A 26,201-nucleotide genomic window follows, 5' to 3' on the forward strand; every position below is an offset into this window, starting at 1 on the left:
GCTTCTTAAGCGAATAAAAACTTGTGAAAAAAAACTTATTTTAGATACTTTATTTCATAGCTGTTCAGCAAAATTAAATATGCATAGCACTACTATAATATGTTATGTTTTTCTGAAATTATTTTATTTTTGGTTTGGTTGCTGGGTTGTTTTTTTGGGGTATTTGTACATCTTGTGATCAACTAAGCATGAAGAGGAGTTCGAGCTAGGTAGGTAAAGCTCATGGAAGTTCATATGGAGTACATTGTCCTCCTTTCCTGGGCATATAATTATCTGATGGGTTTCTAATGCATAATTTAAATTTTGTAGGGAAAAAAACCCAACACATCAATAGTGAAAAACTGGCTGCTAATATTTTATACACATCCATTGACTACAACATTTCTGGTTATCCAATTTCATAACAATGGCTGAGTTTACATTTGCTTGAGAATATTAGTTGCAGATGCTTGAAAGTCTGTTTGTGTATATGTGTAAATTGTTTCTGGCTCATAACGTAAAACCTTTCAGTGTTTTCTTTTCTACTCTTTGCTTTCTTATTTTCAGTGAGAGAGAAGCCTTTTGACCCACTTCTTTTTTTTCTTTTTTTTTTTTTTTTAATTTAATAGCAGGATGAAATAACTGTGTTTGTTGTTTTTTTTTTTTTTTTTATTTGTTCAGCAAGTCTTTGCTTTCCACCCTATTCAAACAATTTTTCACCCTCTGATTAGGCTGTAAAGCTCCAAGGGATCGAATGTCTCTGTGTCTGTAACCTTCTCCTGTACCAGGGCCTGTGCTTGACTGTAGCCTCACAGCACTACCAATAGATGAAGCTGAGGAATAATTAAAATACATAAAAATAAGTTATTCAAGTAGATAAGCTATAAGAATTTCATAGACCCAGCCTTTAACTGTTCTTGACTTTTTTTTTTTTCCAGTGTATGACAGTATACAACAGAGTATGAAGTGCAGTTTACTAGGGATATTCAAGATGAAATTCAGTTTTATTTTCATACAAATTTGAATTGGAAATATGTGATCCATTCTACCGTTTTTGGAAAAAGAAAAAGGCACCAGTCCTCTCTTATGCTGCAACCTGGTCCTGTTTCCACTGAAGGCACTGTACAATGTGGTGCTCCTTAGAGACATCAAAGCTTATTCTAAATAAGTGGATGTATTTACATTGAATACTCAGCTACAGGCAGCGTCAGTCTAGCTTTTCAGGGCCATTATTCATAATGTAATGTGATCCTGTATTTGATATAATATTCTGGGTAAATTTGTACCTATAATTTAATTAAGCTTCTAAAAAGTTAGGTCGAAATTCTGCTTTAAACTCTAATCTGTATATAGGAAAATTACCAATTTGTTAAGTATCCGTTCCAAGGAAACTTTATTAGTTTAGCCAGTTCTGGGAAACACAAGTGAGTTACTGAACTGCTGTTCTACATATGATTTTGGAGCTTGCTTGGTAGCCTTTCCACTCTGAAGTGCAGCCACAGCCCGTTCTTCTCAAGAATTTAGAGGGAGCTGGGTTAGACTTTGGATTAAAAGGAATGAGAAAGGGTGGTATAAAATATTACAGCATTACATAGAAATAATTTGGTAAGGATGATATTGCCTAAGAGATATAGCTGTAGATATGCCAGTAATAGTGTAGTACTTACAATAATACAGAAACATATCTCTTTGCTTTGGGTGGATTAATACAGCAGTGGAGATGGCTTTCACAAAGACATCTATTGATAGCGTGTATGTTTTTAGTAATACTTCAGACAATGAAAGTTCTTATAGTAGTAAGCTTCTACAATATATAACTATTTCTATTGAAATAGAGAATATTAACATCCAGCACTTCACAATATATGACTGCACAAAAACATTTAAAATAAAATAATATCTAGTTTTTGTTACTTAATTTACCAAGTATTTTAAAGCTGCAGGCCATGGAGCTACTCTGCTAAAAAAGATTGCACAGCGCTCTTCTCGAATGTGATCCGTACCTACTTCTTGAGTGTCCAGCCACATCCGCAGAACTCGCCAGTGACAATGAGCTTGACAGCTGTGTCATTAACATTGAGGATTTGTTAGTTCAGCCTTGGTAGTGAGGTCGCTGTTGAGATGGACTCGATGATTGATAGAACAGCCTCATCACTTTGCACAAGCTGGTGAGATGATGGTCTGGCCAAGCCTGTAGTGTGATGTAGAAGAGCAGAGCTGGAGACCCTGACCTTGTGAGCAGGCTAAAAATGGTTTGATATGTTCCAAACTGAGCAGGACACTATTAAGAAACTTAAGAGCCTCTCAAAACTTTCTAGGTTTTACTACTTAGCTGAGAGATTTATTCTTAGTGTTGGTTTGTGGTTGTGTTTTTTTGTTTGTTTTGGTTTGGTTTTTGTTTGTTTTGTGTGGTTTTTTTTTTTATTTGTTGCAAAAATAAAATTAAGTATTTACATTTAACACTAAGTATTTCCAAAATCAGCAGATCCCTGCTTTAGGCCATCTTCTGCCCCTTCCCAAGTACTTGTTTTTCCTTTCCATTGCAAATTTCTCCCTGGGAACACTTGCACTTCAGTATAGTTTAAAAGGTGGTCAGTAAGATAAATCATTGCTGAAGCTATACAAGGAAAACTAAACCAAAGGTGGGAATCCTACTATATTCTCTGCTGCTGTCACAGTTTCAAGCAGATGATGAAAACCATCACCTAAACAGTAGTTCTAGTAAAGTAAAGGACTTTTTGCCTTGTATGTACTCTGCAACATCTTGATTAACAATGTAAACATGAGGAAATTGTGAAGCCAAAAAGTCAAATTAATCCCTATTATATCTGTAATTTTTTGTTGGAATTTAGGTTAACCAGTGCAGATTATATAGTATGATTTAGGACAAGCATATAATGGGTAAGTAGAGAGCAGAGCATGAAACATGAGTCATATAAAATACTATTGCATAATAAATAGAAATAAATATTATGCATGTGCATGTCAAACATAATGTAATTTAGTAATTATTCTGCCAGCAGAAGGAAACCATTCAAACAAATCAACAGAATATAATTGTGATAGATTTGGAGTAGTGATGCTTGTATTTAGGGCTGGCTGTATGCTGTCCCCAGTAACACTGGCTTGAATTCCTCACACCAGGAACGTACAGGGACAGACTAAGAGTTTGTCAAGTATTTTCCTTTGGTCTGCCTGAGAATGAAAAGCACTTTGGATACTTCTTTTAAAAATAGCAGCATACTACTGCATCTTAATTAACTTTGTGTCCTTTAAGATAGTGGGAGTTTGTTCTTAAACATACATGGCTACTTCTTATTTTGATACCAAATTGACATGGCTCAACCCAGTGTTTCCCAAAGAAGGCGAAGTCACACGGAGACAAACCTTACTACCTCCTCCTCTGTTGGCAAGTACATACTCTGCCCGTCTCCTACCTGCACCTCAGTAGGGACACCTCCTCAGTTTACCCAGTGCTGAGGCACTGCTACTACACTTATAATGCATGGGATTATTGCCATATTCGCTTTTAACAAATCCCTGTCTTGCATGCACATGTAAGGATAGATATAAACTAAATATAAAGTATTGTGTGTAATAGGAATAATTTAACTGTGTCTTTAAAGGACACACTCAGGTTTCAAATTTTGAGATACCACCTTGCAATTAAATTAACTTAAACCTTTAATGAAAGAGGATTTTTTAAAAACATACAGCTTTAAAAGTTTTAGTGAATCCTCACAGTGCCTTGTGGCATGTGTAAGTAGAGATTGTTCCCATCTTGCAGCTGGAAGAACAAAGGCAAAACTGAAGAAACTTGCCTTAAAGTAAGTGAATGAAAGAGAAGCAAGAGGCACAAGATTCCCAAACCTGGTTGTAGTCCTGTTTTTTCCTAAAGTGTTAAACTACAGAAATATCTTTTTTGTTGTTATTTTGAATTAAAATAATTTCCTAAAGTAAAAAATAATTTAAAATATTATTTGCATATATGGAGAGGCTGTTAATCAGAAAATACAGATAATCCAACCACTTGCTACCTGAGACAAAGCCACATTAGATGTATATTTTTGAAGATTATAAATATTGCAAATTTTCAAAGGTGATATCATTGTCTACAAGATATCTGTAAAGTTTTGGATTTTTTCTTAAGTTTCGCTATGTCAAAAAGTACTTATGAACTCATTTCTCTTTGAAGACAATAAATGAGTGTGAATCAAGAGTAAATATTTTCTGGAGTTCATTATTTGAGGTAAAAAGGACATATGAGGAAATCATTAGTTGAAACTTGTTAGAGTGCTTATCACCTTTCCCGCCTCATTTGTACGGAGAGTTTGAGCCTGACTTTTGTTCTGATTTATGCTAGCATAGATTTGAACTGGCTCCATACACAGAAAAAAAGGTTATGTGGGGAGCAAATAGTCTAGACTTTAGTTTTGTATAAATGGACAGAAATTCTGTAAAAGCCAAGAATAGAGTTTGGTCTCAGATGTTTTGTGATGTGACTAAAAGCATTATTACTTAAACTGTAATATAAGCATTGTCACATTTTTGCTTATCAGAATGTAAGTTTATTAAACATCCAGGAATTTGGAAAATTGAGTGGATTTGATTAGTTGGTAATTTCTCTCACTGAGCACACTGGTTATACAAAAATAGTTTGAAGTTTTCTGATCACCTCTGCCCCCAAATTCATGTTTTCAAATACGGAATTTGACTTTTAGTCACTATGGAGTCAAACCACTCCATAAGTCATATTCTTATAAGTCATATTCTTCAAAATCCATGTGGCATATCATGAAAAAGGGTTGAACGAACCCCATTTTTGTGGGGGTGTATGTACTTTTTCTTTTAAAACTACTATAAAAATACCCACTGGGATATAAGTGTACATTTATGAAGCAATGTTTGAAATCTATGAGTAGGAATATAAATCTAAAAATATATTTCTTCTATATTTAATAAATAAATCTGCATTTTATTGCATATATTATGAAAAAATTGCCATTTAAAAAACAAAAAATAGTAGCATAAATCAGAATGAGACCAATTTCAAGGACCATAAATTTCCATTTGAATTTAAAATTGGGCCTCTCTATATAGTATATATTTGAAAATATATTATAAATATGATATGACATTTGTGTCATTTAAAAAAACACCAACAAAACAAGCAGTGTAGCTTCATCAGCTCCTTGAACACAATTTGGAATAGCTCATGTATATGTGAAACAGGCTGTTCTTAATTAATCTAATTTATACAAGGTCTTCCTTTACAGAGATCTCTGAACTTAAGTTAGGAGCTTTCTCTACCCTTCTGTTGTAGTTCTGAGTAAACGGCAGGATGTTGATAGAGACTCTGACGTGCCTGTCCACTATTTATGTTGCTTTCAGTAAAGACAAACTAAACAAAAACCAAGCAGTCCTCTTCAACAGTGTAGAATAAAAGGTGACTGCTAAACCTTTATGGTATGATTTCTCTGAGGTGATCTAATGTTTCTGCAATGAACAGTAAGCCGTGACTTTCAGGACTGCAGATGAGTTTTGTCATTCTTGCTGCTTCATTCACAGGGTTGTTCAAAAACAGTGAATTGCAAAGTGCATCACTCTGCGTCGAAAGACCCAGCAGTCTTTTTAGTGGCCAAGCGTATATTTTCTGGTGGCCGATATGAGAGAGAGCTCATTTTTGTTGTTAGGCTGGGATGTGCACTGACATTTGGTGGAATGTATTTTATTAGCTGAAGAAAGTACTTTTTAAAGTTCTTTCCAAAAAAAACATAAAAAAAGGGATTCAAACAGTTGTTAAAGTAAGCGATGCAAATGGTAAAGGGCATAGCTGTATCCACAATATCATTGATTTTGCAGTCTGTTATTACATGTAATTGAATTAATACATCCAGGAAAGTGAACACTTGATGAGGAATCCAGGAAAAGAAGAAGAAAAATACTATTGCCACAATCATCTTAAAAATATCATCATTTCTGGGTTTATTTTTTTGAATTTGATATGCCTTCTTCAGGGTCTTCCAAATTAAGGTGTAGCTTGTTAATATGATCAGAAAAGGAATTAAAAAGCCCAGCAAATTTTTGGATAAACCTAACCCGACCCGGAGTGTTGTGTTATTGTTGTCATACCGCAAACCGCAGATTGTCATGTTCAGGTTCTCAGCAAAGAATATATTACGGTGAATGATGACAGGCAAACTGGCGACACCGGCAAGGAGCCAGATGGCAATGCAAGTCATTCTGGCGACAAACGTGGTGCGTCGAATGCGGGACTTGACGGGATGCACGATGGCCAGGTACCGGTCGATGCTGAGGCACGTGAGGAGGAACACGCTGGCGTACAGGTTGAAGCTTATCCCCGCTGACGCCAGCTTGCACAAGCAGTTGCCGAAAGGCCACTGGTACTCCATGGCTGTATAGGCTGCCCAGAGCGGCAGAGTTATTAAAAAACACAAGTCAGCCAGTGCCAGGTTTAGAAGAAAGATGCTGGCTACTGTTTTTAATTTCATGTAGCAGTAAATGACAAGAACAACCAGGCTGTTCCCAAATATGCCTATGATAAAGATGATGCTGTAAACAGTTGGAACCATAATGTAGATGTAACTGTGCCTGCCTGAAACAGGACAGTCCACATGGATTCTTTTAATTGTTTCTTCAATGGAGTAATTTGGAACCATCTTGATCTCCTCAGCTGTACCCTAGTTTCAGGGAGAAAATACAAAATTCACATCTGGGGGGGAAAGAGGAAGAAAATATTATTCATGACAGATTTAATTGTTTAAAAGTTCCAGTTAAATGACAAGTTTTTGTGTCTAACACAATGTGTCAGTGTCTTTGAAATTAAAAATAAGCTATTTTTAAGTGTTTTCTCTATTTCCCCATAGACTTCACAGATTAAAACAGAGGTAAGAATGTTACAAGCTGGTTGAACATCGTTAGATGTTTTTTAATATAAATGAAGACACACAATCTAGCGTTCTGTTTTGCTGTAAATACCTTAAATATTCAGAAGTTACCTAGCCACCCCCTTGGTATCTAACTACTAATGAGGGAAAAAAAAATAATGACTTAGAACTTCAGGAAACTGATAGTATGCTGTAAGTGATTTTGATACTAAATTGTTTCCAGAGTCTACAAATAGACAGTCTTCCAAAAAATAGTAGAGATTAAAAAAAAGGTAGTAATTATCGCAGAGTAGTGTTTATTGCTGTCTGCAGGATCCTGACAGCCATCAGCCAAACGCAACCTGTGCTGCCTGAAACACAGGTTAAGTAAAATACATTGGCTTTAAAAATAAAATAAACCCCTTATAAATGTAAGTTACTTTTATGTAGTTAAATATACACAGCCTAAGACCTTGGGCAGTAGAGATGCATTCAGAAAAAGATAGAAAAATACCTGTCATTTCAGAAATAATGAGCTATGTTGTTATGGAGGTGGTTGCTCATTTTTTTTGTGTTGTTTGGCACTGTGATATGTCCTGAGCAAAACCCCTTGACTTTCAAAATGTGCCACATCAGAGAATACAGGGTGTTTGGCTCTGTGGAAGGTCACGCTATCCATTGGACAGGGAGAACAACAATAAAAAGATTTCAAGATAAAGAAATCCTCTTATCTCATCCCTTGGTTGTGAAAGTGCCCAAGGAGATGTGACAATAAGTGATAGGTTCTGCAGCATCAAGGTCTGGCAATGTTTGCCTTGTCCCAGCTCCATGCTGGTGCTGGGCGATCTATTTATTATCGTGGCTGTTGCTCACTTACTCGCTGAGATTACAGTCTGAAACTTAGCAGTAAGAAACTGTACTGAAGACTGTACTAAGAAAATCACTACCTCAAGTCGGACTTGCAGTAAGTTAAATCAAGGCCCAGTCAAGGCTGAGCAAGCCCTTCCTCCGTGACTAGATTAACCAATTGGTGGTCCTATCTGGTAAACACGTCCTGCTCTGTGTGTACAGACTGGCAGGCTCAGTGGCTGAGACAAATGTGGCTGAAGGTGAATAATCCCCCTTTGATGGGGTTGTTTCTGTGCAGTGGTTGGTTGGTGCTGAGGTACTTTCTCATGGTCACTTCATTCACCCCTCTGTGTTCTGTATTTTCTTGTTTTGTTGCTTAATTTCTCTTTTCTACCCATACGGTGGCCTGTACCTTTTCATGCCAGTAGTAGCTTTAGATGATGTAATTCGTAGCATATGTACTTTCAAGAAAGTGTAATAATGATTATACTACATTTTCAGAAATGTGTTTTTTTTTTTAAAAAAAAAGTATTGAGTTTGGAAACTTGCATCAGGCTCTCTAAGGCACTAAATTCCCTGAGCTTATTTTGGATTGTTTGGGCAGAACAATTCCTATGAAGAATCAGGAATTTGGTCAAGAAATAGTATGATACTCCAGTTTACCTGTGTAAGACTGTAACCCTTCTGGAATTAAAGGTTTTGGTGTAACACTGAAGTCAGTGGAACTGTGCAAAGGATGTGTTTGGTATGTTGTCAGTTTAAAATTATACTAAGCAACTATAATTAATAAATAAAGGGATCATCACTATTTTCAGTAAATTAAAAGGAAGCAGAAACACAATGTTTTTGCTTTCAGGCAAATAGATATGGATTGCCATAGGTATATCTGAAAACAGTTTGAATGTTGCTGTGAGAATGAATCTCATAAGAAGCTTGCACCTGAAGCACAGGCATTGCTAATTCCAAACTGAATTTTAAAATTTCCTGGAAACTTTAAGGTTCCAGAGCGAGCCTCAGGCAGACCTGCTGCTTGAGGACATCTGTAATTTTAAAGCATTAGGAAAAGCTTCAACATGGGAGAAGAAAGCAATTCGTTCTGGAAGGCAGGGGCCCATGGCAGTGCCGAGCGGTGAAACGGCAGCTGCGGTGGTGGGAACTCCTGACAGGCAATGGTTTCTTTTCTGTACCACTGTCATTTTTTGCTGCTGTTCTCACTTGCCACAGTTCACCTGCTTGTCCCAGTATCATGGTTATCTACATTTTATGCAAAGCAGATACCTCTATGTAGGAGGTACAACAGATTGTTTAAAAACCTTCCATGGAAATAGATGGCTGGTACAGCTTTGTGCTGCCAGAGCAGGTTAAACCACTGGCCAGTTAAATGCAAGTATTGAAATTGTACACATTGGTAATTCCATTTAAAGGATGTCAAATGACTTAACGCAACGATAATTAGATCATTTTAAGGCTGATATACAAGGAGCTTTTTCTACGAGGACTGAATTTATGGGACTGTGAATAGTGTGGCAACATCAATCTCAAGCAAATTATCTGGTGAGAAGCAAACCCTGTTGTATGTTACTGTCTTGTTTGACCTTTTATATTTTTAAATTACAATGATTATAATAAGTCACTGATAATGAAATGCTTCAGACTGTTCTACCAACTATTATTTACCACTCCATTCATTGTTTCTGTCGGGTGAATATGCATTCTAATTAAACTGCCTGTGGAAACAACAAGGAAAGCTGAGCCCACGCAAGGTAAACAGCACTTTGCCTTCTGAAAGATAAGACAGCACTGACTGTGGCTTCCTATGAGAACTTCATCAGCTATAAATAGGTAAGCAGGTGTCACAAGTCAGATTTTAAACAAAAATGGTTTTGACATTTGCTTTGACAAAGACTAAATAAACACATGCTGACCAATCTGCCACAGTTCAGTCACCCCACTGTCAGGTAATGTGAGGTTTTTTTCCTTCTGATGGTAGGTAGATTATTTGCTTTTCTCACAAATGACAAGATATTTCCATGTTTAAAAGGATCATGCATTCTAGTTTTATATAAAACTTATTGCACAGGGAGAAGAGAGGTTGAAAAATATTTGGAACAATATGTTTGACATATTAGCTATGTTTCTTTCTGGTGGCATAAGCTTTTCTCCTGTAACTTGAGAGTTTAGTTCCTCCCCTTTCCTAATTTCTTCTGTTGTCTTTTTCTAATTGCTGAGAAACTAACAACACTTTCCACGTGCTTTATTTCACAGCCTTTTTTTTTCCTACCCAGCAGAACAAACCCCTTATCCTCATAGCCTTAAATATAATTTCTTCTACTTCATATGCCTACTTCAGCATCTTCTCTGCTTTCTGGGAATTCCTGAGCAGTACCACTGTGAACCCATAAGTTCACCTTTCTCCTAGCTCTTATTTCTGTTCTTCCTTCTAACAGTCTGTATTCCCCACTCACAGCTCTCCTCAGTATTTTTAGTCCAGACTTGATAGGTGAATTGTGGAGGGTGCAAGAAATGCAAACACTTGCATAAGTAAAGGCACGCAATTCAAACTCCTCTCATCACTGCCACCATCTTCCAGAGAAGTCAGCATCTGACTTGACAGTAAATAACAAATCAAAATATTACCGAAATGGAACTGCAATAAGCAGCACAGGACCAGAACACTGTCTGTACATCAGTTCATGGGCACCAAGAACAGAGCAAGCTTCAGAAAATCTGTATTAGTTACCGTCAGCCTGGCTGTTGCTTTTGCAGTTTTGGATCAGGAGATGGTCTGACATGAGACCAAACAGAATCTGCAGGACTGGCCTGTGCATTTGTGTTGAAAAGCTGTCCTCCCGGACAGTCTTTCATAAAGCAACTGCCAGTCTGTTGAAATTGCTATTAATTTTGTGGTGTTTGCCTTTTTAATTTATTTTTTTTTTTAATTTATATTATTTTGAAGTATTTATCTTTTTAATTCTCTAACCTATACATGGATTCTCTGTGCCTTCCCCTTGCAAGAATTGAAGCTGGGCTGCTTCCTTTGTGCTAGCTCTATATAGCTGCATAATCAGCTGCATATAATCTTTCTAGGATCTGGTTCTTCTATAACATCAAAACTCTAAATTGCTTATTACTTGTTTTGTGCTAGCAGAGGACCAGTTACTGCTACCTTGTAAATTCAAACTGTTTATGTACTCTGACCTTCTCTGTAAGAACACCTCTGTATTTACTTCCTCCAGCATACTTCAAAGGAGTCTGTCCTTCTGTATGATGGCTTCATGGTTTGTTCTGAAAAGAATGAACATCTCTCTTCTGTTTGTTTTCATAGACTGCTCTCATTAATTTTCCCCTTGCTTCCCAAGTATCTTTCAACTGTACTCAGTTTCAGTCAAAAAATTTATGTGAGAAAAGGACAAATGAAAGGACTTTTTCCTCTGGGAAAAATCAATGCTTGTGGAATGACTGAACAGTGGAATTGAGAGTGTGTGTGATTTTTGAATGATGGTGGGGATGAAAATATAAAGGAAAAGGAAAGTAACACAGTCAAGTATAGTGACATTTAAATCGCTTTGAAGTTTAACTCATAGTATATATTTCGACCACTAGAGGTCTGTATTTCCTATTTTAAAACAGGAGAATTGCTTTGTTTTATATTCAAGTGCGATCACTTTTCAAAATATCCCCTTCACAGAATCACAGAATGTTAGGGATTCAAAGGGACCTCAAGAGATCATCTAGTCCAGTCCCCCTGCAACAGCAAGATGATTTAAGACACAAACACAAGGCAAAATACCTGTCACTGCACTTCTGCATTTATGTAAAGTATAATGCACCAGAGTGAAATATTTTTAAGTCTGTTTTAGTATCTGCTAGCTTATGTCTAATTTCCTTTACTCTAGTACATTCCAGTTTTTTCTAACCTTCAGTCCAATCCTTGCACTTTTGAAGTAATGGAACAAGATCCTGATATTTTATTTTTTCAAAGACATATGCAGCTGAAACCCTTTAAGGTTTCTGAGCCAAATTAAAAAGAATATTTTTAAGGGGAGACTAAACGTATAGTTTACATTAAAAATGCAGGTGGAAAAATAGTGACACCTACTCTGTAGACTAAAAGATTATTTTAAAACTAACTCGGCATGTTGTTAATCGTACAATTATTTTTCCAAATATAAGCCATTCTTGAAAGTAATTCCAGGTAATTCTAGGTTAACTTCAGTCAAACATATATTTTCCTTTTTTGGAAAAGGATCATTATTGTTGAAAATAACACTTCAGAATTTTTTTTTTGTAAGTTATTTAAGGAATGTGTGGAACCTGAAGGGCAATGTGAGCCCACACGTTTTTTGTTATCCAAATGATGATTTTTAGACCTCAAATGCTATATGTATTTTGTGACTTGTAAACAATTTCACCATTTGAAAATGTAACCATTGCTAACAAATTTATCTCCACACCCCCTTTTACTAATACACCTAAGTTTGTCATTACCCCTTTGGACAGTGTCAGTACATGATGATGTTACTCTGTTTCAAATTATTTTTTTACCTAAATAGTTCTCTAGTGCTAGTTAAGGGCAAACAGCTTTCAGTCCAGATGGAGAAGAACAGTCGCTAGTGTTACAGTGATATTTATTTTATTTAAATTAGTAGATGAGCAAGTAGAACAAAAAAAATATTAACTATAATGTCTTGTGCTAGATAAGTAGAAATAATGAGTGTCATGTCCTATATTTATGTCAAACGGGTTACACGGTGTCATTGTATCTCCCTGCACTTAAGGGATGTTTGGGTACAAGCATTAGACATATCTTGAAGCTGCTAAAAATAGGAGCGTTTATAGAGAATAGAAGTGATATCTAGAGATGGAAAACTAGCAAGCAGTTGGCTAGATTTAAAACACAGAATAAAGAAAACTAATCTTTCATTTGCACATTCAAGGACTTTGTGTTAGAAATGGATGTGGCAAAAACCGGCATAAGTGGAAGGCCATCAGTAAAACACTGATTTATGGGGCTGTGGAGTGATGAATAAAATTTTCCAAGTTTTTTTTTTTTTTTTTTGGACATTAAATGCTTAATAATACTATAGTGTAATACGTGACAAATTTTCTGCATCCTCTTTTTAACAGCCTACACTGAACTAATGTCACAGTTATAAATCTGGCAGTTGCAGCAGCAGTGAAAGTTTGGACTAATTTTTCAATATACTCTCATTTTACTTACAGAGTCCAGAAACATTGGAAATATTTCTTCGTGCTACTTAGCTCTTTAGCCAAAGTTAACTCTACCAATTCCCTCCCTGTTTATGTGGGGGTTTTTTTATGTTGTGTGTGGTTTTTGTTGGTTTTGTTTTGTGGGTTGTTTTTTTTTTTCCCCCCCCAGAAGTTGGGAAATCCTGATGTACATATTGCTATAAAATTTTACTTGCAGATGTTAGTGCCAAGGAAGGATTGCTCAACTTCACTAGAGTTTCTCAACCTCACTAGAACTTAATGGTTTAGTGAATGCTAGTATGGCAATCATTAGGGTGGTGTGGATTTTTGGTGGTTTTTTTTTTTTTGGTATAAAAGGTTGTTGACTGATTGACCCACAGAGTACTCTTTACAGTTAGCCAAAAATCTTTGACTTGAGAGTAAGTTTAGTATTTTAGCTTGTAGGTTTCTTTTTTCGATCCTCTAGGTTTAGCTTTAACAGTAAATATTGTTTTCCGGGGACACAATTTTGTTTTCTCTGCTGTTAAGGGGAGGAAAAACATTCTTGGGTCCAATAAATGTAAAACTGGACTCAAAACACTGAAGGATTAACAATTTTCAGTGCGTTTCTCTTGGGGAAGATCAGTGAGGTGGTGGTTTTAGAGAGCACTGGTTCTGGCTTGAGAGTGGACCCAATACTCCAGATATCTTAGATTTTTCACATAATTTTCTGGTCTCCTTCTTTCATGTTTATCCATCAGAGCAATCTCTGTTTTCTTTCTTTGATCAAGGCTGCACAAATGTGTTGCAAACTCTCTGGTGCTTATTATGTTTCTGGTATTACATATCCTTAAGAGAGATGAATATAAAATTATTTGCACATCAGTAACTTAAAAATGAAAAGATAATTAAATAAACAAAGCAAAATATATCTCTAGCTCCATACTCCTAGTTCAGTACTTCTAAAACTAAACAGAAAAAACTAAGCTTCATAAAAGATGTCTGAAAGGTGATTCTTCATGTGCTATATCTTTGTCCCAGTCACCTGAGCCGTGCTGTCTTGCCAAGAATGAAGATTTTCCTTATCTAGGTTATTAAACCTATAGCTGAATTAGTTTTTAAATACGAAAAGTGTTATAGCAGGAGGCAGTCACTCTTCTTGTTTATACCACAGGGTAAAGAATTGCCTCTTTTTCTAAAAGAGGCTGAAGACATTTAGACATATTAAGACTTTGAGTACATTAGCTATCACTATCAATCCAGCACGCATTTTTGCACCTCTGTTTTGGCCATTGGCTTTACCAAAAAGGAAGAATGGTGCCCTCCTAGGAAATAAAAATGATCAATAATCAGCAGGCTAATGTGAAGCCTGCTTCTCAGGGACATGTCATCTCTTCATATAGCTCACAATGCCACTTACTGCACATTAGATACTGGGAAAGAAAAACAAATCTATTTCAGATCAAGGTAGGACCAGAATTTCTAGGGTTTTCAGCATTGACATGAAAAGAAGGCAACACAACATGAAGTACAGTTTTATTATTAATATACAGCTTACTGCACATTTGTAACTTCAGGTTTGATGCCTGGTTATAGAGTAGCTTTAGGGTAGTTAAAAGTACCCAAATGAGTCAACAGTTAACAGGAATTAAGCCATCAAGTCCCAGAACGAATAAAAGTGAGATTAGTTTGAACTGTGAAAGGTTACATGCTGCACAGTTACTTTCTCTGAGTGATAGTAAATGAATGGATTAACACATTTCCTTTATTGCAGATGGAATTGCCTATATAAAATATAGTGTGCCCCATGTGATCATTTTTAATAAAAGACAGAAATCAAATTTAGGTTTAAGTGCGAGTGAAATAACTTGATGAATTTTAAGTTTCTATTCTGATAGCTCAGTTCCATGGAATAAGAAGTTTTATTAAAGTATTTTTTTCATTACACAGCAGTGCACATCCTACCTGGATACTTAACCACACACCTAAAATTTCTATTGGCAACATTATTTCCATGAGAATGGACCATAAGCTTCTACTGTGAATTCCTTCAACCTGAGTAAGGGAATTTACATTAATTCTATGCTTGATCTAGGTCTATATTTCAGCCTGATATTAAAGTGGCTGTGGAGAGGCAAGAAAGAAAAAAAAAACTATCTGAAATAAAAAGCACTGCTGAAAGCCCTTATCATGCCCTCTTCTGACAGAACAGAGACCAGATACACCGTGTGAGGTATCTTACCTCCTTTGAGATCATATATAAGATTGCAATTTGACCTACTGAATATTTCATACACCTATCAATCTGTATTTAAGGTTATGTGGTCTTCTTCACTGAAGATTGTGGGTGCCTATGTAAGTATACGAAAATAGCAATAACAACTGTTCTTCTTTCCTAGCTCGTAGGGGAAATACTGTGCTGTATTACTGTGTTGTCAAGCTTAGTAAAGGCTTGCACGACATTTTCCATGCTGTTTTGAGTATCATCGGTCTCTGGTCATTCTTATTTCTTGCTGGAGTGAATGTTGTTGTGCATCCAACGCGTAAAGATTTCTTAGTTTCACTGTCCAGATCTTGTCGGTATTAGTTAATGGTTTCACTCGTCCAGCAGAATGTAGCTGTCACCTGGGAGTGGCCTTTTTGGGGGAGTCAAGGCTACTTCCACAAACTGCTCTAAATGCAACACAGAGTCTTTCTCTTATACTGCAAGAGATGATGTTCTGAGCAGCACAGAGTCATCTAGGCAATTAGCTTGTTGCTTTGCTGGGTTTTACTAATATCTGAATTCATAAAGACAATAGTTTCAGCTCTAGATGCAACTTGGAGGTCCCAATTGTGCCGAGAATTGCTGAGGTCAGAACTGGCTCTGACAAGAAGAAACAGTACTTGAATGTAAACACCCTTTACAGAACTCTGAGGATCTTTAGTTTTTTTATGCCCACTTGGAAAGTCAAAACTACTGTAAAATGTGTCAGTGTGATTATCAAAATGAGATAATCTCCAGTGCTCAAGGAAAAGCAAGTTTTCTGGATTTCTTTTCTTCTTGGCATGGTCTCATTCTGTGAGCAAACTGGCTGACTTGTCTGTGCTTCAGCCACTTGCTCTTTCTCTAGTTTCACTGAAGCATCAAGAAACTTGCCTTGTAGCAATGCTGGGGCTAGACTTTCAATAGAACATTGTCCCACTCTGAGCTTTATATCTTTCAAATTTCTTGAAAATAGGAAAGTGTGGAGTCTACGAATATCAAAGATCCTGTAGCAGAAATGATGCATTTCTGTTACCTAAAATATCTGAAAGGATGGTGCTTTAGGGTGCTGCTGCAAAAGGCACAGACTATTGTAAGATGAAATTGCTTTTGCCAACTTAGAAAAGCACGTAGTTACCATGTGTTTTTATCACATAGACTTCGCAAAGCTCCTGAAACTCAGCCACACTTTTGGAAACCTTCCCCCACTGGAGGGGATGATGCAACTTCTACTGAGGTCACTACAGAAGAAATCAGGCAAATGCAGGAAATATCTCATGGAGATTATTGCTGTTTTGGTGGTGTGTGAATAGTGGCTTTTCAAAGCAGTGTGATATTAAGGGCATGGGCAATAATGAAGATGCAGACAAATATTTTGGGTGGGTAAAGGAAAGAAGGCTGGGCTGTGCTAAGGAGTCCAAACATAAAGGTTTTAATGAATCAGGTGCACCAGTGTTGGTAGAAAAGGAAGTGTTAGCCCCTCTTTTGTTAAAACATGCCATGAAAACTCATACCATATGTACATTATTTTTATACAGCAGAAAGGAATGAAGGGTTAGTAACCTTAGGAGTGCTACATAAATCTTTCTTTTAGGTGATCAAATGAAATCTTTGCCTCTTTAGAGGTGGTTATTTGCATTACAGGATTCATCATCTGATGTCCACCGTTGTGACCTAAATAATGTTTTGGGCCCTTGAGAGTAACAACTGGTCACGTAGACTATGGCTTGTACAACTGAGCCCACAAAACATCAGTGTCTCATGGGGATTCTTTACTCACAGACTTATTCTATTGCTGATTCCAGGACATGAGAGGACATGTATTGGCTCTTCCTCACAGTTTTTGCAGCATATAAAACTCTAACATGTTGTATTTTAATTTGAAGCCTAATATATTAGAAACGTGCATCATTTAACACAGTTGTTGGCCAGAGCAATTTCTGCAACACAGATTGTTTTTCTACAGGGACATGTTGCTACTCCCACGGGCAGCTGTGAAGAAGCAACAGGTCCACAGCTCCCTTCTCCAGATTCCTCTGCTTCCTTTGGTGAAGATTCTCCCCCATCCCAGCTTTTACTGAGATGAGCCAATGAGAAAGGCAGATGGCTTTGTTTTTTGGTTTATTATGGGTAGCTGTACTGCAATGTAATGTGTTTGAAATGAAGCATAGTGTGTCACAAAACCCAGGCCTCTTCTGCTTTTTGGTCCAGCAAGGAAAAAATGTGTTAAAGGATAAAATGTCTCTCAAATTCCATCAATATTAAAATAAGAAAAATGACATGTGTCATTAACGGATGGAAAATAAGTATTATTATAGTGAAGCACAAAAAAAAAAGGGTATATCCAGATTAGGGCTGGCTGTAAGAGGGTTATTACCATCTGCTCTGTGAAAGTCCAGATACTGCATATACACTTACCAGCCTATGGGTAAAAACAGGTGAAATTTGCATAAATTTAAACTCTTGGTCATATTAGTGGTGGCTGATAATTTAGCAGAAAATGGCATTTCGTGCATCTGAATTAGAAATGGTAATGTTCTGAAGTGGTTAATGTATGAATGCCATGCCAACAACGATATGCAGAATCTTCTGTCACTGACAAAGATCACAATAGAAAATGGAATGGAAAGGTCAAAGCTGCAACTGTTGTGTCATGAAGCAAATCACCTGCTTCTCTAAGAGAAGGATTTTTTCTGAATCTAGGTGCAAATTCTTTGGCTTTTTTTTTGTTTTACAGCTTTACTATGAAAGATGTAACTCAAAATCAGTGGTGTTCCTAGTACAAAACTACCGGAAGCGAGATTTTAATTAGACTTGTGTTGCTTCCTCTAGGCAAAGATGTTTGCAGGAGGAAAGGGCAGGGCCCACAGCTGATAATTTTGTCTAAAAAGATGGGAGGTGATAGGGCTTCTTTGTGGAATTTCAGATTAGTCCAAACAGATACTTCCTTGCTTTGGCCTGGTAGATTAGTTTATTCAGAGATCACAGTGCCATTTGCTTCCTCTCCCACAGCCATGTTACTCTTTTTCTGCTAAGCTAGAAGATGCAGAGCCAAACATTATGTATGCAACTTTCCTTAGTTAAAAGTGAGCTATGATCAGCAATGAAATCTGCAAGATAACATTACTTCTACTTTTCTAGTACAAGGAACCACCTTCCTGAGTTTTCTTGTAAAACAGCAAGAAAGGTGCTACAAGAGAGCTTACATACATATATTTGTTCCAAGACATGCAGCAAATCAGTAACATTTTGACATGCATGAAAACATTCTCATGTGAGACCTTACCTATACGTTAATCTTCAAAAGGGCATTTTCCTGCCATTAAGCTACATCACCAGGGTGGAGCCATGATGAGAGAGAGCTCTACAGGCATAATATGCAGTCTCTTCTGCAGGATGTGCTTTTTATTTTTACTTTTCTCCCTCTGCAAACATAGAAGGCAGGTGTAAGCTAATGAATAACAAGCTTTAGAAGTGCACTGTGCAGAGCAATACAGTTGTTTTGTTTTGTTTTTTAATCTGCAATGCAACTGATCTGTCAAAAAGTGGGAGAGAGAAGAAACATGTAAAATTCTTTCCTTATACTCCAGAAATTGAGAGATTTCTGTCAAACAGAAGTGTTCCACTTTCTAATCTAATGGAAATTAGACAAGCTGGCTGGGAGTAGTTCATGTTGCACATTGATATCTAAAAGGACTTCCTCTTTAAAACCCTCTAAAAAATCACATCCCTGTCTCTTACTGATCACTAATGTGGTTAAAGTGACCAATAGAAACTTTTGCTTTGAGTAACGAAATCATTAACTGAAAAACAAGCATACATGCAGATGCAGCATATCTGTGTGAACAGACATACAAGTATCACTAAAGTTTGCAATGTTAACTAAATGAACTAACATGGAAGATTATCACTATGTTTCCAATACCATGGATAGTGATTTCCATGTAACTTCCCGCTAGTGAAACTGTTATGGCTTTGGGGAAAACAAACCTCACATTGAACTTTTTTTTAATTTCCTTCTATCTTCACATTGAAAAAAATAGTGTCTGTCTCACTGGAGAAGCAAAAGCATGTGTATTGTGGCTTTCCTTGCAAGGAAACGGTGTTGGATTTCAACACCTTTGTTCGGAGCAAGCTTTGTCTTCCATGTGTCACAATCCAGCAATACGTAATAGGATTTGTTTCACTGTGTCTGATTGACACACTTGATTACTTTCCTTTTACATAATTAATTTAGATATCCGTACAGTGGGAAAAATCTCACACAACGGCAATACGCCTCAGAAAAGCCTTCTCTTCCTTAAATGAGAGTGTTAGGAACAGCCTGGAGGGAAAAGTTAAAAGATTAAAAGCAAAGGATCAGCATGGAGGCTTCTTAATGAATACCTCATTAGGGTCAGAAAAAGGGAACCAAAGGCAGAAAGGAAAGAAAACAGTAGGAGTAACTGGTAAAGTACAAGAGTTTATTCAGACCAAAATAACCTTTTAAAATGGTAATGCAACTAAGCCCAAGGGGAAGTTAGTATCATTGTAACTGTTAGTAAGTATAACGTGGAAAACATAGAGGCCAATCGTGTTTTCCCTTGCACAAAACTTCTGTTAAGGGCAGATCATTATGAAGACTAGAAGAAAATGCAAGTAGCCAAATATCAAGACAAGCAATGTATCTATGATTTTCGTACAAGTCAATTGGACTAGTGAGGTCCTAATGGGTTAATCAAAGACAATGAAAGGTTGATTACAGACACCTTAACCTATGTCAGTGTGAAAGGTATTATCGCCCATAAAAACAAACAAACAAACAAAACCTGTGATCCTTGGTGCTTTGTCTAGCGGGCAGCAAACTTAATAGAATGATACCAAAATAGATGTTCTGCCAAATTTGTACAGCTTGTTTCCTGTTGCGTTTTTTTTTTTCAAAGGAAAATTTATTGCTCTGTTTTGAAAAATAAAAATCATTAGTGAACTCTCTTTACACTGCTGGCTTTCAGATGTTCCTTGTGGGTACAGAGGACCAGCAACAGAGGTGGAAAAACAATGAAGGCTGTTGCGGCCAGAGTGTGAGCTAAGCTATGACACTGTGAACCTGTGAATCCTCAAAGTTCAGTCTTGGTTTTCAAGCAACCAGAACTGCACAGATGCCCAGAAAGGGTAGCGCTGTGCCCTCCAGAAGATGCCACATGAGCTTTGCTTTAGTGCTAGGAAAATTACCAACTGAGCTGAGCAAATGCTTGGATGTGTAGCTGTCCTGTACTGACATGACTTTTTTCGACGGTATGTTTAAGAACATGGAACACCATCATAAAATGTATTTAAATGCAAAATATTTTTGCACCCTTTTCCTTTGAAGTGCTTTTTAGGCAGCACATGGGTAAAGAAATATCTGAAAAGAAAACCTGATTTGAGAAAAAGAAAAACTAAGTGTCTTATGGTTAGCTGCTAATAACAAAGCTTAAAAGAAAACAGTAAAGGCAGAAATCTAACAGTAGAACTAGAGATCCACTTTGAAAACAGATGCTAATTCCTGTCCCATGCTTTCGTTTTCTCATTGTTGTACATTAAGTGAAGAACCTGATGAGGGAGAAAATCCTGAGCAACTGCCAGAAATGGAGGCCAAGAGTTGGTCTGCCACCACTCCATGTACCTCGTGGCACGTGGGGGGAAGTGAAATTGTATAAACTTTTAGGCTTGAGTAAGAAGAATGAGGGGAGAAAGGAGAGAAAATATGAAAACCAATAGGGTTTTATTAATAAAAAGATGAAAGGGCAACATAAGCCTATAAACTTGGATTGGGAGGGGCATGCATGGTTCCCCAATAAGCAAGCTTGGGCTGCATCTTTGCACACTGTGTGCGGCTTGCTTCAAGCAAAGGGTCTGGCAAGGCTGTGCTGATGCTAAGGCAGGGTTAAATGGAGGATAACTGCCAACAGAACATTTTTTAGGGAAGTCAACTAGTACATTTTTCTCCCTTGCGTAAGCCCCCCAACACAAAAGTACAGCTGTTCAGTGGTTTTCTGGAATGTTTTACTATTTGCATGGGTCCCTCTGAGCTAGAAATGCTGAGGCACAGTACTCTCTTTCAGTGAATCCCTCTCAATTTTCAGAAAACTGAGAGGACTTAGGAATACTGCTTTATTTTCTGTTCCTATACTTCCTCTACTGATGATTAGATTCCACTAGTCAACAATCTATCAGTAACTGAAAAACTTGAATAACCTAGAAGAAAGGAATAGGTGAATTAGCTGAAATTAGGTGTTTGGTTAAATCATTCTTTGTTCTGTCCATAACTCTAATTACAGCTTTCATCTAAAATAGTGAAATACTGTCCAAATATTGACCTTGCCCAAATTCAGTACTAGTTTCTTTAGATAATGCCAGTTACCTTTTGCTGTAGCCTGTTTCTTGTCTTGTCTTCAATCATGCCACTCACTGATGCATTCTCAATTTGATCTCACTTTCCTGCTGTGAGGTCATCTTCAGTTATTACCAATTTTCTGTGCCTATAAGAGAAATGCTACTCAACTACAATAAAAGGAGATAAACACCCCAAAGAGTAACCAAGCATTCTAGTTAGCATTGTTATATAGTGGATACCTGGACAGTTTTGCTATCAAGCAAAAAACAAATGGAATGAAAATTGTAGAAGACATCTGACAGCCCAAAATCTGTAGTTCTTTCAGATGATGGTGCAACACAGAATACTAACAGCATGCTATTTGGAGCACGATATTTTCCTACCCTTAGTTGCAATTTACTTGAAAGCTCAAAGTAATTTTAGCGTAATCCATTCTTTATGTGAGGGCCATAAATGATTAGATCAGCCATTCTATTTCATATGTGCTTTGCCTCAAACAATCACAGCTGTTAGGACTTACAATCAAGATAACTTCTTTCACCTTTTCACTTGTGTGCTACAGCTTAGGTAGAAAAATAATGTTGAAGTATCATAAGTTCCCTTGTTTGTCAGATTTGTGAAATTCCCTAAAATGTTCAAAATGCACTCCAGAACAACCTGTGTCATCTTGTCATCTGCTGGTTTTTTTTTTTTTTGACAAAGGACAAGTTTTAGAAGATGGTACAGAACATGGCATGAGTGCTCTGAATACAATGACTGTCTATTGGTGAAAGTGATGTTAGGAGACAAATTTGTTGATGGAAAGAGACTTAGAAGAAATACTGCAGTTAACAAAAGCTTACTGGCTTGCTTTTCACTGCAGGGCTTTTAGGGCCAGAACAAGGAGACAGAAAATGATATTGTGATTAGTAACTTTCTGTACAATAGCAGATATATATATAAGAAAGCTCTGCTGGAGCCTTCCTGTTTGGCAGGCTGCAGCGTTTGCACCTCATGCATGAGGTCTACAATACCTTTAAGCTCTAAGAGTAAATCATGTTGTCACCTACTCAAAACCCTCTGATGTACTTGAACTCACCTTGTGAATATGTGCCAAAATTTTAACTTTGCAAAAAATTTTAATTCCAGAACTGTTCTCTTATTGATCTGGAAAACAGTAACATTTTGGAGTGGAACCTGTATGCATCATTTCTTGGTAAGTAGTTGGGGTTCCATTCTCAGCAACAGCAACCTAAAAACTTAGTCTTCTCTCTACTTTCCCCCTCTTCAAAAATGATCCACATCTTCCATTTTCTCTTCAGAATTCCATGAGATTTCTAAAACTTTCTTTGCAATGCTCTGCATTTTTCTCTTACATAAGTTCTCAAACCTGATCCTAACAATGCAGAGGCTAACTTCTTAAAAATACCATAGTCCCCCTTAGGATGAATTGTCCAAAAATCAGAACTGCTATCCAAGAATACTGCAAAATTGTTAACTAATATTTGAGAGGAACACGTTAGGATACAACATCTGAACTACTGCACTTCTGATGCAATTGTTGCTCAGCTGAGAGCATGAGGCGCAAATATCGTCACTAAACTAGATAAAGCTTAAAACCTGAAACAAGATTACCCAAAGACTAAAGATTTAGCTACATGTGCAATAGATCCTACAATACAAGCAGACTGCTTTGGGCTGTAGTGGCCAGGCTGTACCCGACCTAGACCTCGCAGCTGTAAACTCTTCAGTCTTACCAGACTTGCAACTCTGAATGGATTCTGAGATTACCCTCCTCTTTCTGGACAGAAATGATGGTTTCAAATCAATGGATCTAAGAATTTGCAAGAGGTCTGATGTGTAATTGCTCTTTAACTAGCATTTCAATCTAGATTAACTGTGAGGCCAGTGTTTATTACACTTCCCTTTTTCCTCTCTGCTCTGTCATTTGTTGGCACAGGTCTCATCCTATTACCCATCAAATAAGTAGTGTTCTTCACTCAACCTGTGCAGTTTCACTTAACTGCCAAAGTCCCTTAGTTACACCCAAGGAAACAACTGTTGAAATTTTGTTTAAACTTTCGGACTCCTCTTGATGTTAGTAGAATCATCTGGTCCAACTCCCCTGCAATGAGCAGGGGGGTCTTCACCCAGATCAGTTTGCTCAGAGCCTCGTCCAGCCTGGCCTGGGATGTCTCCAGGGATGGGGCATCCGCCACCTCTCTGGACAACCTGGGACAGCATTTCATCACCATCAGTGTAAAAAAACTCTTCCTCATGTCCAGCCTGAATCTCCCCTCCTGTAGTTTAACACCGTTACCCTTTGTCTTATCGTAACAGGCCCTGCTAAAAGGTCTGTCTCCATCTTTCTTATATGGCCCTTTGAAGTGCTGAACAGCTGCAATAAGGTCTCCCCACAGCCTTCTCTTTTCCAGGCTGAGCAACCCCAACTCTCAGCCTGTCCTCACAGCAGAGCTGTTCCACATCTCTGATCAATTTTGTGGCCATTTGGGTGCCAGAGGGGATACATCGATGGGCTGCCAGTATTCCTGTTACAAATAGGTGAGGGGTTTGTTTTGCTTTGCTGCTCACTACCCTCACCTGACTTTGGCTACTTTCTTTGGCATATCAATAATCTGCCCAAGTGGATCTATTCATATGCTGATGAATCTTGATAACCTTCTTTTCCACAACTCAGCTTTAGGCATAACACATCCAAATTAAATTTTAGTCTATTTCTCCTCTTATTGAGGTGTCTCCTGGAAGATAACCATTAAATTAAACTAAAAAAGGACAAGATTACCCATGAAATGTGGTTCAGACATAGTATTTGATTAAAATAATGCATAAATATCCCACGTTCTCTATCAAACTCAAGACAGAATGTGATGATCTACGAACTCACCAAGGCAGAGAAGGAGACTTGACATGTGGAGAACAGAGATTTGTGCCAGTCACACAGAAACAAATGGATGCTTCTCACAGTGTTATTAGGTGCCCTAAAATTTGAGCAGTAGTAGCGACAGGAGAGATTATTAATACTCCTGGTGAGACTAGTAGTTTCTGGACCTCAAGAAGGTTCAGAGAGAAAGGAGAGGTAGTGAACAAATCAGAGTAACTTGTGACTGCTTAAAACACTTTCAACTGATACTACACTTTTGCATAAACAAGAGTTTAACTAGAACAGCGTAATGAAAGTTTGCAGTTCATGGAACTTCAGGCTGCCATATTAATTACCGGAACTGTAGTAAGGAACCATAGGCAGTGCCAGAGAAAAGGACTACCTAAATGTGTTCCTTTAACAAACACAACAGAAAAAACTACCACAGTGCAGAAAACTTAGGAGTGTAGGAACATGCAGTGAGTGCTCATTATCTGAAAGAAAATTTTTAATGGGAATTAACTCTGACACATCTGCCTATGCAGACATATGTCTGCAAACACAGTCCATACATTTCAACAGAATTATTCTAGAAAGTGTAAATAAATCACCATATTTACTTTCAGCTTCTGGTTTTATAGTAATTACAAACAGCCAAAAGGAAATGAGATACATTTTCAGATATTTAATTACAGTTAAAGATATTATTCATTGAGCAGGTAACGCAAATACAATTCAGGCATCTTTTTATTCTAAATGGACTGTAAAAAGCAGGTTGTAGAGCTGTGACATTTTAAACCCAAAGGTAGCACTCTTCTCACTTTGACAGTGCTGTGGATACTGACATTTCAGGCTGGTATTTACTGCCTTTTAAACCAGAGACTTCCGCTGCAGTTTGCACGCACAGCCCAACCCAAGCAAGGTGCTGTTTCCGAGCAGGAAGGCAGGACGTCTCACACCATGGGAAACCGGCCCACTGCTGCTCTCCTCCAGGTTAAGAATTAACACTATTTCAATCTAACACTTTGACAAGAGTGCAGGGAGAATGAAACCAACTGTACTCAAATTTAATGATGTTGACTTCCCTCTCTTAATCAAATAGGACCACTTTTGCTTTCTCAGTTTAGCAACATGAAATAAGGAAGACTCTAAAGTCATAACTGATTTTTTTCTCTGCTATGTAGCTGAAGCTGTAGAGAGGAAAGGTGTACAGAAATTCCATGTTTCTGCTGGAGAGGCTTATTGTAAAAATTCTTAATACATCAGTGAAAGCTTAACTTGTAGGCACTTCATATTTTTGAAAGATGCTGTAATTTAAAAGATTATGGTGACAACAAGCAAAATGGGCTGCCAAAGTCAGGAGTGTGAAACATACCTCTGACAGTAAAACAGAACTAAAAGCCTATCTACAACACCATTGTAATTACCTGCTTCAGGCCATGCTCACTCCTACTCAGCCAAAAGTCTAATCATGTTAGTGGTGTGGCTTCATGCAAGTGAAAAGAACAGTCCCCTACCCCGAAAAAAAACGAAAAAAAGAAAACCCCCAAAACCCAACAAGAAACCAAAGCCAACCAAACAAAACCCCCCACAATAAAACAGTAACAGAAACCCCAAATTAACACAAAACCCACCACCAAAAAAAACCCCACAAACCAAATCCCACTTCATCCCTTTTTGAGGCTGGTAAGTTCACTGGGCCCATTTAGCAGCCTGTTCCATGCTATACAACACAATCAAAATTACAGAAGTGATGGAAATTTACAGTGAACTGTTGGCTGCTCTGAACAGAATCCTGCTGTCACTGCCATACATCTCATTAATTCCAGGGGGTTT

General features: G+C 37.4%; 2 protein-coding genes across 7 annotated transcripts in view; both read right to left on the reverse strand.

The window, feature by feature from the left end:
- The window catches only part of CPB1 (carboxypeptidase B1), a gene marked incomplete at its 3' end in the record, with an annotated part of 56,053 nt that extends 37,488 nt beyond the window's left edge, over positions 1–18,565 (reverse strand). For all 3 annotated transcript variants that reach the window (XM_082056609.1, XM_082056613.1, XM_082056614.1), the window contains exon 1: positions 18,437–18,565. The remainder of the gene's footprint in view (positions 1–18,436) is intronic.
- On the reverse strand, positions 28–21,645 carry AGTR1 (angiotensin II receptor type 1). Of its 4 annotated transcripts, none has more exons than XM_082056617.1 (2): positions 21,533–21,645; positions 28–6,712 (listed from the first exon to the last, which is right to left on the reverse strand). In XM_082056617.1, the coding sequence occupies exon 2, from the start codon at positions 6,657–6,659 to the stop codon at positions 5,580–5,582; it is 1,080 nt and encodes a 359-aa protein (XP_081912743.1). In that variant the 5' UTR covers positions 6,660–6,712; positions 21,533–21,645; the 3' UTR covers positions 28–5,579. The 4 variants fall into 4 exon arrangements, with proteins under 4 accessions (XP_081912743.1, XP_081912742.1, XP_081912741.1 ...); XM_082056616.1 differs by lacking the exon at positions 21,533–21,645 and adding an exon at positions 18,437–18,577 and having other exon boundaries at positions 28–6,680; XM_082056615.1 differs by lacking the exon at positions 21,533–21,645 and adding an exon at positions 18,437–18,571.
- Positions 21,646–26,201: the final 4,556 nt, after the last annotated feature.

This window comes from Streptopelia decaocto (genome assembly GCF_964273445.1).
Source record: "Streptopelia decaocto genome assembly, chromosome: 6".
NCBI lineage: Eukaryota > Metazoa > Chordata > Aves > Columbiformes > Columbidae > Streptopelia > Streptopelia decaocto.